This window comes from Nymphalis io, chromosome 3 (genome assembly GCF_905147045.1).
Source record: "Nymphalis io chromosome 3, ilAglIoxx1.1, whole genome shotgun sequence".
NCBI classification, from domain to species: domain Eukaryota; kingdom Metazoa; phylum Arthropoda; class Insecta; order Lepidoptera; family Nymphalidae; genus Nymphalis; species Nymphalis io.
The window spans coordinates 4,054,104-4,070,102 of NC_065890.1; the positions used below are offsets into that span (position 1 = coordinate 4,054,104).

The 15,999-nt window shown below is 29.7% G+C and overlaps 1 protein-coding gene across 1 annotated transcript in view; it reads left to right on the forward strand.

Annotated features, from left to right (window-relative positions):
* Positions 1 to 15,999, forward strand: part of LOC126781371 (integrin beta-6-like) — a 45,234-nt gene that overhangs the window by 7,035 nt on the left and 22,200 nt on the right. Inside the window, exons 2-4 of the mRNA XM_050506328.1 lie at positions 10,738 to 10,923; positions 13,247 to 13,551; positions 15,427 to 15,505. Of these exons, the coding sequence (XP_050362285.1) occupies positions 10,738 to 10,923; positions 13,247 to 13,551; positions 15,427 to 15,505 (570 nt within the window). The remainder of the gene's footprint in view (positions 1 to 10,737; positions 10,924 to 13,246; positions 13,552 to 15,426; positions 15,506 to 15,999) is intronic.

The following is a 15,999-nucleotide window of genomic DNA, read 5'->3' on the forward strand; positions in this document are numbered from 1 at the left end:
TCCAATTTACAATCCGCATTTCGATTTGAGTATGTCTGGAAGCCAATAAAATCCGGACATTCAACCGGCTCGGCAAAAGCAATACATTAACTCACTCAGCACGTAATCTGCGACATACCTCTACATAAAAATCTATTTGAAATTTCATTTATAAATATAAAAAATATTAAGACTCTTAAACAAATAAATAATTAGGCAGGTAGGTATTATATAACCTATAAGACACCTAGATTAATAACAAAATAGTTTTATAAAATTTCTAAAATAAAAAATAAAACTGTTTTATAGCTTAGGCTGGTGATAAAAGAGCTGGTTCCTTATTCCGCCTATGGGAATTGCGATTCAATGATGGCGCTAGCATTATTGCCACCATTCCACGTGGTTATGATTTGTACTGTACCCGTTGTTTAATTTAAATTTACATATATTATATAATTTATATATATTTTATAATTTATTTATATATATTTGGTTTATAAATGTAATTATTTTCGCTTTATTTTGACCTTATTGCACACGGAAGCGGAATATATTTTGCTTCTATACAGTATGAACACGAATGTTGTATGCAGCTGTTTTTATTGAATTTAAAAGGCACTTTTTTACAAACATTTTGAAATTTAATCGACGCCTGTGTTTACGGACATTTATAAAGTTAGCATTAAATAACGATAAAACTTACAAATTGATAAGGATTAGCCACGTTATCAATATCACCTCGCTACCGTGGTATCAGATTGTTTTTTAATATGTAGCCTAAGTTTTTATCATCATATCAAAATCAAGTTTTTATTAAATATATATTAATTATTAATATATATTTAAGAAAATAATGATTTATTAACGACAGAGCTAAACAGGTAGCTGTATAATAATACGAAAATTTAATTTGTACACTATAAAATGTGCAATTTAAAAACTAAAAGTAGAAATGTTATTTAAAAAACGCAATGAAGACGAAATTATTGATTTGGTGAGGCTTTATTATACGTGTTTGAAAAAGTGGTTATGCTTAAAACGGCATTGACCGACACTGAACTGTTGGTCGAGATTGAAATAATTTCGCAATTACTATCGTACCTCATTAAAGTCGCGTTGAAGAACGTTATAAAAACTTACGAACCTAAGTGTCTTGTTTTTTTTTTTCTTGTTATTACATAAAAATAATAAATGATTATGAAAATCACAAAGCATTTATTTATTATTCTAATAATTCTCGATCAACTGATTTTCCTTTTTTTTTTTGAAACCAACCTTCGCTTAATAGTGGACTCTTGTCCAGCACTATGGCATGTAATTCAGTTCTATTCAGTTTTTATTGTTTACACACGGTCTTTAAAATGTTCAAAAATTATGTGTTTCGATTTTTATTGGTTATATTGTCACATTGGTTAATATTAATAAAATATATTTTATGACAAACGAGGTCCCGTTGCAGATATGTGTAGATCAATGTCGACCTTAAAAGATAAAAAAAAAATGTCAGGCTGTACTATAAATTAGCGTAATTATCGTTGCTCTACATATCCGCACTGCAAAATATTAATAACGTATAAAGTGCTGTTTCGCAAGATGAACTTTAAAAATTGGTAATTATATGTAAAAAGGGTATAATATTTCATTAGCTCGCTTAAGGTATATTATGCAATCTGACCTTTTTCTTCTCGCAGGGGAACCTTCAGAGAGGTACCCTGGAGGGGATCCTACTTACTCTATCTTAATCTTTAACACGAGATAACTTATTACGGATACAAAGAATGATAAAGTCCCAAATGAAAATAAAAAGTTTCATTTGATTTTGGCGGTATATGATCTGCTACAGGAAGAGAGAAGATCATTTTTCAATCGTTTTTTTTAGTAAAATCTAAAGAACTATTCGTAATAGTTTAAAATTCATCTGACAGACTCACTCTAATTTTTTTACCACTAGAGCATGATATACTAAATTCAAGGTATTCATGATTCATAAAAATATAAATTTTTAAAGTTTCTTGACCTGTTTCTATTTACATTTCCTCAAATAATGTGGAGATCAGCCAAATTGTCAAAAACAAAATCTTCAAATTTCATTTTTACTCAATTATATGTATATAATGCTGTATAATTGTATTGTTATACACAGAGATTTTAAAATTCTTTTCTATCAAACATTATTGGTCATCTAATAAAAATAATATCGAATTGTCTGACATTTATTTATTTGAAAAACATCTACAGTACATATATTGAACATTTGTAAATTGAAAACAATGAGTTGAATTATATCTGATATATGTAGTAACAACAGATATGCACATTTCAAAAACATCGAACAGATATGTATGATCGTTAAAGTAGTATTTCTAATTAACGCTGCGGGAAATCCCAAAAGCCTTTTTTATAGTATAATTAAAATCTTTATATTAAAACGTGAACATCGAATATAATCGTAATTGATCTTCAATTCATCGTATGTGTTTTTGTTTTTTACTATCAAAGAAGAAGTAAACGAAAAGTATTATCCCATAGGTGTGTAAAAAGTAGGGAATGTCGACCGCGACACTAGTCAATTACCGCCTTACTTATAAACATTGCTTAGTGGCTGTTTTGTTAGATAATGATTTCTTCCCTTTTTTTATTATTAATTTGAAATAAGAAGATACAGCATTTTTTCACTTATCACTCGCTAAATAACTTTTATAAGTAAGGCCGTAAATCGTTAACAAATAATCGTTCTAATCATAATAAAAACATTTCTAAACGAACGTTCAGTAATGATAACTGAAAATATTTCATTTTTACATTACAAATTATAATGTTACGGGTGCTGAATTACAAAATAAACTTTGGCAAAGTTTGAACACTCACTTCCATACGATAAAACTTTTAACTGTACTTTAAATCGCTTGGAGGAAAGCCAACGTCGTCGTATAGATTTTTCTACGGACCATTTCAACTGTCTGTTGTTTGAGACACGGGACAATGACCTCTTGAAATGTATATTAATATTTTTAAAGTATCTATAACATCAGTGCGATACTTTTATACAGTTATCGCTACGATTTTATAATAAATGTCACTTTATCGATAAATTAACGATGTAATGTGAAAAGAGAGTAGCGACGTGTTGGAAGACCCGACTTGACGCTCATATATACTTTATTATTTCACTAATGAACCTCTATGGTTTTATTTATTTTATTCAAAATATATTTATTGTTTTTCTATAATTATCTTTTGTGATTTCCCTTCTCCGTCGCCGCTCTTTACTGGTGTGTGCGTGGCGCTTGTACTTCGTTGCTATATATTATTTTAATAATAAGAAAAACTTGTTTATTTTGTCAATGAATATTATTATTTAATTTTTCAATAACCATCAATTTCATGTTACATGTCCAGCGTAAGTCCAAATACTAGGTGGTAGGGCTTAGTGCAAGCCCGTTTATGATAACGGTGGTTAAAAGCTACAAACCTACTCCTCAAAAAACAAGGAGAAGAGGTCTTAGCCCTACAGTGGGACATTCCCAGGCTGTTACTTTATTTTTTACTTTTAACAATAATCTATATTTGATATAGTTATTATATATAGTATTATTTTAATAATATTGTTACGTTACTGAGTCAACGGTGTGGAGTTACCGCGAAGTCCATAAGATGCGGGTGATGTCATTATTCGGGAAAACAAAAGATCTTTTTTTATCCTGTTTAAATGTAAATACCGTGAAAGTAACAGCTGTTTAATTATTTAGTAAATATTTTTAACAATTATTTAACACTATAATATATTAACAATTAATCTGGCTGGCTAGAATATATTATAAATGTTAAAATTAATTGAATAATTAAATGTATATTAATTTATTATAAAGAGTTAAAAGTCAATTCATTAATAAGTAACAAATTTTATTGAAAACGTTATTGAGACTCAGGCCTCTTCTTCCTTTGAACAGAAAGTTTGAAGCTTATTCCACCTAGATGCTCCAATTTGGGTTGGTGATACAAATAATGGGATACCAGAATTTCAGTGCAATAAAACGCATTCAAGTTTCTTCACGATGTTTTCTTTCACCGTCGAACGTTGATCCGCGATCATTGATTAAGATTCACACGTTCTAAAATGAAATTCTACCATCGATATACACATCCACCAACTTCAGCAATTTGGTGGAATAATTTGGAAGCCTTCTCTCCAAGATGAGAAGAGTGGGCTTAAACCATATAATAATTAAATACAAGCAACGTCGTCGGTGACAGTTATTAAACAATAAACGCGAATCGTATAAGAAAATGAAAACAGAACATTGTCTCTACAATCGGCTTTATTTACTCTTTCATATTGTTAGTGTGGGCGGAACAATGAGAATTTATTATAAATAAAACGTTTCATTTGGTATAATGCATCTTCATACGATCCACATTACATTTGCAATAAACTTAAAATAATTCATGTCATATTATTTATGATATTAAGATATTTACTTCGTAAAGTCGTAAATTATGCGTATAAAGATATACTGTACATCATAGGCTGTGGGTAAGGATGGGCGGTACTACCCACTCAGGTATATTCATTGTTCGAGTATAAAGGGTAAACCCGTGAAACTAGAAACACAAAGACCATAAACGATTGTCTTATTATACTAGCATTGCTAATGTTAGTTTTCTTTTTCTTTTACTGGTGTGTATATTTGACAGTTGAGCGCAAAATATTCAGCCAATGTCTCGTATAGGAGATGTAATACTGCAGTAGATATCTAAAAGAACATCGTAATTGTATGAATTTATTAATTGAATAGAACATATATATAATCTAATAATAATTATATTTTTAATATATTTTTTCAATTAATGGAGAGTAAACTAATGTCAGAAAAAAATCATGTTTACTGAACGTTGTAATTCGTAACCTGTGTAAGGTAACTTATACCGTCACAAATATTTTATTTCTAAAAAATAGGGAACGAAATTGTTTATAGGTCCGAATTTAATTTGTAGTTTTGTTTTTTAAGCAGTTAATTATTTTTCCATACTAAAATATTTTAGAAATTATTTGCAGATATAAAAACAGATAAGATAATTTTATTTTATTCTACACCATAGACACTAACAACCTCAAACGAATATAAACATCAAGTAACCAATCTTTAATCATCGTAGTAAAAAATGTCGATACATACCGAATAAAAACCTATATAACAACGCCGTACCGGTTCTATTTTACTTTTTTTTATGAATACTACGAGTGGAACTGGTTACTCGCACTTAACTAGTAGGTGTCGCAATGATCTCCCCTATACATAAGTATTAAGTTTAATGTACCTACCACCCACACTTTAGAGCGAGCTTATTCTGATTGCAGGCTTCGTTGAATGCTTTTATAGAAACAACCTACGCATTCGTAAACGTGGATTCCTACTATGAAATGAATTATTCAATTTAAAATTTATAGTAATTAATACAAAATATATGTTAAACGAAATCTTGTATTAGAATAGGAATAAAATATAAATATACTTCACTCATACTTGAATGCTACTGTATAAAACCTCTTTTGAATCGCCTTTTTAAAGCTACTACCGGTCTAGATTGCAGATTCTGCTAAGAGGAAACGGGAAGACACTCAGTAGATAATCGTTTCCATCGACGAAATTGCATAAGTATATTATTAAAATACAGTTGTTTTTGTATTTTTAATCGTTTTCATATTTCGCGTAATTAAAACATAATAATATTCGCTACATATTATTAAAAGACAAAGATGGAAATGGAAGATCAAATGAATTATTTGATGACTTCGTAATGCTTAGTCCTGCTTCAACAAACAAAAGTAAAAAAAAATAAAATGCTTTTATAAAATAATGATCACGTATATATATTAAAATAGCGCTTAAAATTAGAATAAGTCGTAAGGGAGAATAATCATCGGCATCTCTGCTATTATAGCAACCCACACACCCCGCGAGGGTTTATTGCCCTTTTAACTGTTGCTTCATAATAGGAACGTTTTATTAGTTTTATCGCACTTTCTCATCTACTTCTTATTTGCCGTTTATCTGTGTATATCGGACATATAATACACACATACGCACATGCACTAACATATCACAATAATTCATCCATTCCTAAAATTGTAGCTTGTAGACACGGAAAAAGAAATTAAAACAGATACTTCTCTAATCGGTTTATTTGATTTTTTTAAGTTCTAATAAACTAGTTCGACTGCATGTAAGAGACGGAGGCAAGTGTCAGTTATAAAAAATTGTCTATGTCCTTTCTTCGGGATCAAGCTTGCTCAAATTTCACCAAAATCGGTTTAATGGTTTAGACCTGAAAGACAGACAGATACACAGACGGTATCTACTAAATTTCACAGTTAAGATATAAGTATAGATAATAAACGTAAATATAAAAACAAAATTAAATAGATAATTGATAGTAAAAACAAATGTCACAAAAAGGTCTTTTTTTGTTATTTTTTTTTTTTGTAGACAGAATCAAAGGATACAGCCAAAGATAACAAAAATTAAATAAGCCTCTCAAATAAATGCGTGTATTTCTAAAATAAATCCATCGAGAGCTGTCTGTACTCTGCGTCGTGTATAATTCAAGTTGAAATGATATAAATAGAAACGAGCTTACTTATAACAGCAAATCGTACTTACGATACAAAGTGATGTATTTAGCAATTCGTATATAAGTGGCAATACAAGTTTACCTCATTAAATAAAAATATGAAGAATTAATTAAAAATTGTTTCTTATTAACGATTTTGAAACATGATTAAAATTAAGAATTGCCACTTAACATTTATACATGTAACAAACATTTTTAACATTAATATTTCTTATTTAATATTGCACCATTAATACCTCAATTACAATTAATCTATTCTGTTACACATAATATCTCTCTCTCTCTATATATATATAGAGAGAGAGATATTATGATATATATATATATATATATATATATATATCATAAGTCGTATTTACTTTAACGGCTATCATTTTATTTAAACTAATTCGTTTCAAGTTTGTTTCGTTAATACATAAGTCTTCCATCAACTACATTACCTCTTCTTGCAACTTATGTACAATATTCAATTTGCTTCAATATTGTAACAACAATTTCTCGCAGTCACTATAAACATTTCTCGAATTTATTAAGAAATGTTCAATTACTTATAGCTATAAAAAAAGTTATTAAACAATAAAGCTATATTTACACGTATTTATGTTATTATTTACAAAGTGATTATTCGTTTCAAAATATTATTAAATTTGTACAATGTGGCCTCGAGACATCTCTGTTTGTTAAAATTGCCTTTCCAATTAATTCTATGCAGTTATGAAATCTGTCTTGTCGATTTGAATGAAAATCATACGATTTTAACAAGCTCAATAGCTTATTTATGTTATTACAAAACTTTAATATGAATAACATTTTAAATAACAAATTTGTTTCTTTTTTGTATACGTTTAAAATCGTATTTCTTAGACATTTATGTAAATATATCATGATGAATATATTCATAGGTACATCATAGAATTGTAATTGTTTGTTTTCCTTGAAGAAGTTGTTCTTCGAAGATATTATTTCCATAAGAAATTGTGGCACTTTTGTAGGTTTTCTTTGTTGGAAATTGTTTTGAAAGTAAGTCGTTAAAATCATCTTATATGCAACTGTCTCACTTGCGCAGTCCGTGTTTGCACAGTCGAATAGCTGCAACAAACAAACTCTTCGTTGTCTACACGATATTAACAAACTTATACTGAAATAGTAGACAGCTATACACTACCAATGTACCAGTAATTGTAAATCCACACAAGAGCATAGAAACCGAAAACTTACGCAATAGTCGTAATTCTTTCTTACTGAGTGTTTCTGTTTAATCAATCATATGCACGCGTTGAACTGAGCGTTATGTCTCTATATTGCGAGTAACGTGGTACTCATGTGATCAGCGAGTGTAATAAACGCCATGCTTGGTAGCGAGGGGTGCTGGTTGGAGACGGTCTCCTTCTGCGAAAATGTCATGTCGCAGAAGGAGGCAGCGGAGAGGAAGCGTGAGGAGAGGGCCTCATGGTGGGTACCGCTGGTTTTTTAGTGGGTATTCCGGCGCATGCTCGGCGCCGGCGAGTCCCACATACCCCCCACTTCAAGTGGAGGAAACGCGTAAACGCGTTTTCCAGCGAAACAAAAAAAAAGGATGTGATAACTGATTTTAAAGATAGAGAGTTGAATATTTAATCATATATGTAGATTAATATTCTAAACGTCTATATTTCACTGGTAGGGCTTTGTGCAAGCTCGTCTGGGTAGGTACCACCCACTCATCAGGTATTCTACCGCAAAACAGCAGTACTTACTATTGTTGTGTTCCGATTTGCAGGGTGAGTGAGCTAGTGTAATTACAGGCACAAGGGACATAACATAAACGATGGTTAAAATTTCTTACATTGCCAATGTGTATGGACGTTGTTGACCACTTACCATCAGGTGGCCCATATGCTGTTCCACATAAAAAAAAATTAAATGCAACTTTACTTTAAGTAATACAAATTAAAAGTCAATTGACTATAACACACATTTGTGCCACAAACAGTTATTAGGTATCATATACGGAAACACGCATGTAGTACAAAGACATGTTTTTTTTTTAATTACATGTTTTAGAATATCCTTATTACTATTAAAGGGTAGTGTAATATTTATTAACATATATATGTTACTTGCTTGCCTAATGTAATGAAGTATGTTTTGATTTTAATTGAAATCTTTTGATAATGGGTAACTTCATTTTTATTGACTTTCAGCGGAACGTTATAGAATTTTAATCATTTGTTTCCCTCGAATAACAACGACATTATTATTAGGCTTCCAGAAGAAATTGTTTACATGTTTATAATATTCTTATTACTGTTAAACGATAATGTAAAATTTATTAACATACCTATGTTAATTCATGTTGTATTTAACTGAATATCAGTATAACTCTTGACAAAGATTTAAATAATTGAATGGAATTGAAAAAAGTTCCTATAGAAACTTTATCCAATATAAGTAGGTGCTTAAAGGGTTTTTTTCAACCACCTGAATTTTCTTACACACGTTTATATTTAGTTTAGGAGTCAGGGACTTCTCTGGTTGTAATTTTAAAGTGGGTTTCCTTTAGTGAACAATATGTTTATATATATACATATAAATAAAGGACAAACAAGTTTACATGACTAATAATGTTACACATTAAAATAATGTGTTGGTATGTTTATAAACGCCGGTTTGAAACTTAGTGGACTTTCCAGACCGCTAGAGACTTGAATCGCCTGAGGCTTCTACGTGGCTCAATCCGAGTTTAACTATACGCCACTTATAGATAAAATATGAGAATATCTGCAACTATTTTGTATGCACGGTGCCAGTATTATTCAATTACGTTCCTTCTTGGCGCCAACGACAATTCCGCTATGATAATTAAAATCAATGGAATTTTTTTCATAACTACATATCATATGTACTAACATAAATAGCACGAGTTATTGTTTTAATTATGTTTCCTCATTACTCCGTAAAGTTTTTTTTTAATATTATTATGATATCAGCAAACGAACATACATTTATAAAATAAACAAGTGTATTTATTATTATAGCAAAAAGAAAATCGAGATTATATGTCTGTGTTTTTCATCAATCCTAGTTTCAAAGCAACGTAGCAATTAAGGTTGTTCTAGGTAACTAGATTGCAGACTTCATCCTTATAAAGACTTTATATGCAGTACTTACATTACCATATTTGTATCATAGAGAAGCTAATTGGATAAGTATATAACCATCATTATATGTCATTAAATAAATGCACATAATACGATCTTTATATGTTATTAGATGTATTCATACTTATAAAATAGTTTGTCCTGACTGACTCAACGGTCAGCCAAAATTACTGGGTCTAGAATACTGAAATTTGGAACTATATTTATTTTATAATGGAAGCATTCGTTAGGATAGTATTTTTGGAAATTTTAACTTTAAAGATTTAATATGGGAGAGCTGTCTTTACATGATTTTCACCCGTACGACGCCTGGACGAGCACTGATTGCTTGATAACAATATAAACAATATGAGAATTGTTTTGAAAAAGAACATACATGGAACAATGTATTTAAATTGATTAATTACAATATAAATCTATGCTATTGATTAAATATTTTAATATTTATGTTGAATTAACCATTCAAATTAATACAATTGATGTATCCACAACAAATTGAAATTTTATTGAATTAATAACAATTGAATCTATTTTTAATTGATATAATCCGCTAGATGGAAGTACCTTGAGTTCTACTAACAAGCGAAGTTAAAACTTATAAAATGCGTCATATTCGACAAACACACTGAAATAAAAAAAATACACTGAAAAATTTTCACTGCATATATTCCATTCACGTCAAAATCTTTTATAATAATTATGATATTCATTATAACAAAAGCTTCGGTCAGAAGAACAAACATACAAAAACCAGAAACCTTCATGAGCATACGCAAAACAGCAGCTTATACTAATTCAGATTAGACAATTTGAATAGAATTATAATCCTTATATAGATTAACTTGAAAAAAATATTCAATATATTATATCAAATAAAATGTTGTTCTTATTCTTCCATAGTTATACTTTAAATATATTGCGTCTTTGAATTGACAGCGTGGCGAACTGTATTACTATATATATTTAACAATGAATTTTATTTCAGGAGAAACGCTGCACCGTGATGCGTTACGACAACTGGTGTCCAGGAAATCAAGAAAAATTAACGTTCCTAACTAATGTGGATGAGGATGGAACATCATTCCAACCGAAATACCGAGTTAGGACGCTCACAATTGGAATGGACGATCGATTTGACATAAGCTATCCGTCCAAGTCTAACGAACCGAAGGTATTTGACATAACATATTCAAAATACTTAATCCTAACTTATATCAAGATGGGAGAGTTTGTTTATTTGTTCGTTACGCTATCACGTCTTAACTATTCAATGGCTCATCATGGAATTTTGCATACACGTTGTTAGTGCTAGAATAGGAAATAGTGTACCTAACACTAGCCCTCGTTTTCACACATGCGGGCGAAAACTAGTGGTAATATAGTAAAAACATATTATATTTCACCACTTTCAAATACAGAAATAATACATTATATTTGTTTCAAATTTGCATGAAAATCGTATGTTGTATATAGGCTTAGTAAATACACTTCTCTAATATAATATCTAGATAAGACTATCATAATGAAATGATTTATTGATAGATGATGTTATTAATCTGTCGTGTACTACAGTATATATACAATTAAATTATTGTTTTAAAATATAGAAAGCTTTAATAGAACAGGCAGTCTGACTGCCTTCTTCTTTAATAGTAACTAAGAATCTACCAACTCCCTAAATAGAGAGACATTTGAGTCAAAAAAATAATTGTTTAAAAAGTGATTGTCTTGTAAAAAAGTATTTCAAAGTTGTTTTGTAATCTGAAAAACTACGAAACAGTATTTGGGTTACTTTCGGTCTCACATTCACTGTTACGTTAGTCTTTTAAATTTTATTAATATTGTTCTTTATTACAATTTTGCTTATCTTTCAGATTTTAACATTAGCATATATTAGCAAAATAGTATGTGCATTATTGGCATAATTCGATGTCATTGAACAGAAATCATTAAATTTAAAAATAATTAAAATGAACTTTTCTAAGTTTATCTAAATTATTTTTATTTAATAAAAAATATGTTTTGTGAAATAAATTTCGCAAACATTTTTTTTGTTACTCTAATTATTTTCAATCATTGATTTGTATTACTGTACCGTGAGAACCACATTTCACTCTCTTTACATACATTTATAGTTGTTCAACAGCGTTTTACATATGTCCGATTAATGATAAGCATAGTTCATTATTTCATGTAAAATTTGGGCCACTCTTAACACGCAAATGGATCATATTATTTTGAAATGAGAGGTATTATCAGTGGTTTCCGCATTTTGTTTTGATGATGTTCATCATCATTAAGATGAAATTATAAAGATTATGAATAATAACAAGTAACATTAAACAGTTTCAAACATTTCACGTACGTGATAAATTATATATAATTACATTTGTGATAAATATAACGTGATAAATTAAATTAAATTATATTACATATAAATTATAAACCGCATCCAAATTAACAACGTGAGCCTGAATGTTCAATATCGTCGCAGACTAGCCATCTCCTATAGCGATATTTTAGTGCACACACTTTGTGCGAAAACACAAGCACCTTCTATTACTGGTTAATTGTAATTGTTGTTGTTAATCGTAATACTAGTGAGAATTCTTTGTCGGAAAAATTCAACTAATGATATTATTATGTGTAGTAGAGGTCTAAGTCCAATTAAAAAAAAACTGCCCAAAAATATCAAATATGATTTCTCCCCTTCCATCATTATTGATTTGACATACGAAAGAAGAAGACACGGAATTATTTAATTAATCACCTGCTTAACAACGTTTATAAATAAGGCCGTTAGTCTATATGTATGGCCGTTAGTTTATATGCTACATGCATATAGTTCCATGTTAATCGATAACTAAATTATTTAAAACATTTAACAACTTTTACATTAACATCAATTGTTTCATTGTTTAGTTCCATAGAACTATTGATTCATTTCCATAGTATCGTTTTGTAATAATCTGAAACAAATCAATCCTTTACGCGTTTCGCATTTAAGTAGGATCTTAAACAAAGTGATACGTTTTAATATCAATATGCAAAATACGTCGATCGATCAGTTGAATAATATAAATATATTAACTGTTTTACATAATGTGAAGTTGTGAAGGTATGGATGTGTGTCAAATCATTTAAATAAGGCTATATTGAATTGAAATGTTACATATTACGTGAAACATTCCATCAAAGCTTTGTTTGTTTTCAAAATGATAATTAGGTACTTAATACACTTGCTATATAGTATATGCTAGCTATTACCGCAGTCGCAGACGCGTTTAATTTAGATCATACCTATTTCATAGTTTGCCATAATTATATACTTTACAGGCTCATAGCATGAATTTATTTATCATATAAATCTATATTAACTTCTTCAGTAAATAGGCTATTTATGGCTATAATAGTTTTTCAAAGAAAACCAACATACCAACAATTTAATATTTATATCATAAATATATATATAAAATAAATATTATATTCCATAGGTTGAGATAGTCGTTAATACGACTCAAACATCAAACTTCCAAGTTTCAAATACGACCAGTTGCTACGATTCAACCTGCACCACTACCGTCAAAGCAAACCCAGAAACTAACTTCTGCGCCGCGAACGGTGGCATTACTGAATACTTCAACGTCAAGCTGTCAGTCGAAGGTATTAAAGAGGATGCAGTGATGAAGTTCCATGTACCCTGTGCATGCGCATGTAGTGCTAAAGTGGAGGAAAGATCACCGGTATGCAATGGAAGAGGCAGTTTATCATGTGGAGTCTGCACTTGTAATGAAGGATGGTAAGCATTTAATGCACTATGTATTGATATGAATTTGTTTTTACGGTTCAATTTAGATTAATAATGTTAAGGTAATTAAATAAAATAAATTTATAGAGCTATTAAGCTATATAGGTACATATTAAAAAAGGTAGAAACGAATGAGTTAACTCATTTCGAATAGCCATATAAGATCAAATTATATTAGAAACATTTCTGAACGTTTATAAATACACCAATGTTATTTAGACGACTTTTTTCTAAGACAATGAAATAAAAGTAATGAAAGCACGATGCCTACAAATGTAAATCGGTATTGTGTTGATAATGTATTACGAAAAAAAGTTACATAATTTATAACCAAGGAGATTCAATGGTTAATGAAACATGTAATTATATCCTTCGTAAATGTTTTTGCAGTATCAATTAGATATATCAGAATTACGAATGCACCCAAACAAAAACATCTCTGTGCGTGGCGTCGGTCGCTGCGAAGCTAATTATAGACTTGTGAGCCCTACTTTCTTGACGGCGGCGTCCTGAGCTTTACATTACACTTGACACAATTACTTTACTGTTTCTAATTGTTTTTTTTTTGTTTTAAACGATATGAATATTATATACCACATTTTGAAATATTTTATAAATAGTTAAAATATAATATAAAGATAAATAAAGACAATGTTTTCCTGTAGTTTTGTTTGCGAAGCTATGACTTTGTTTCTATTTACTTCAGTTTCAATTTTAAACGAACTTTCGATTTAAAATTTAATTAATGAGCATCGTTAACATTTAAGCAAGATTTTATTGAAACAACTAAGCGAGCAAATTGGCCACCTGATGATAAATGGTCACCACCACTTGCGCTGTAAGAACTATACCCAGGTCTTGCACAAGACTATTCCATCAAGTAAACGCAAATTCCAATGTAAGGGTTAGAGAACACAATATCTGTTTGTGTGTTTATCTGTGTATATTCGCTTGTTTATGTAGGTGTTCTTAACAAAATAATAACAATATTATAACAACATATTTCAGTATTTTATCAATTAATACTCAATAACTTAAAAAAGGTAGTGTTTATAACCCGTTTTAGAAAAATCACCATTAATAGCCATTAAATATTAATTAAAGTCATCTTAAATTATCAATAAAACATTTCGTTTTCGACACATTTAGTTCGAAATAACTAAGTAACATTGAAAGCTTATCTAACTTGCTTAATACTTATGAAACGGACGATGACAGACAAACAAGTTGAAGTGGATACTTAAGTAACTTTATGCATTCTTAGCTTAACATTTTATCAGATTTACGCATCTACGCATTAATATTCTATAAACTAAAAGTCGTAAGAGGAATATAAATTAAGTTAAGTGTGCTAATCGATTTCGTTGATTTAAGACGTGTTTACTTATAATATAGTAAAAAAATCCTCAGTTTTCATTAGTTCGTTTCTTTACTATCGTTATATCGTAATTTTTCCCCTTCTAAGAGGCTTGACTGATTTAGATAATATTTTTTGGACTTATATTATAGTCACCTGGATTCCTAGCTGGATTGATGGATTGATTTTTTATTTTTTGTACGATAGTAGAAAAGCCTGCTAGAACTACATACCTTTGTCCATCAGTTGAACATTTTATTTTATTTTTTTGATAAACATAAACAGTAAAAGATGTATACAGGAAGTATAATCCAATTAGTTACTTGTTCCCCCATAACTGGCTAAAGGGCTAGGTGCCTGTCTCTATGATGAAACAAGTAACTAGTCTAAATAAAAAAGTTAAAAGAGTGTGATTAAGAGAATTTTAAAGTCAATAAAACTTTTCCCTGATAGTTTTCTTTGGAAACGTAATAATGTTAAAATACGTTGAACGATATCTTAATTTATAGGAAAGGAGCTTTCTGTGAAACACCAATTTGCGAAGTGAAGCGAGGAGATGTTCCCTGCACGGACTCGAGTAGAGATAACGTAAGTATTACGATTTTAATTTTGCACTTACACTGAATATACGATCATTTTTAAATATATATTTAAGTACCTACTCAAGAACTACTATACTATACTGGGAACTTAAATAGGTATACATATATATAAATTAAAATTATAAATTGCTTACAAACCATAACCTCGTGGTAACGATGGTAATGCTATAAGCAATTCCCCATTGAATCGCAATTCTGATACGTTTGGCTAATATGGACCAGCTTCTTTCACCCATGGAGACATTAGGGCTATATATAATGTTTTATGTTTTTAAATATATACTTTTGTATGTTATCATTATAGATAATTATGTACCTAATTGTTATATGTGAAATTTCAGTACAGGAATCGTTCACAACGCTGTGTTATGTTTTGTTGATCGATATTATCTAAAATATTTACAAATATATCTACTCAATGCGAGAACTGATAATTATAACTGAATTCCTCGCATGTATACCACAAACGATACCCGCGAT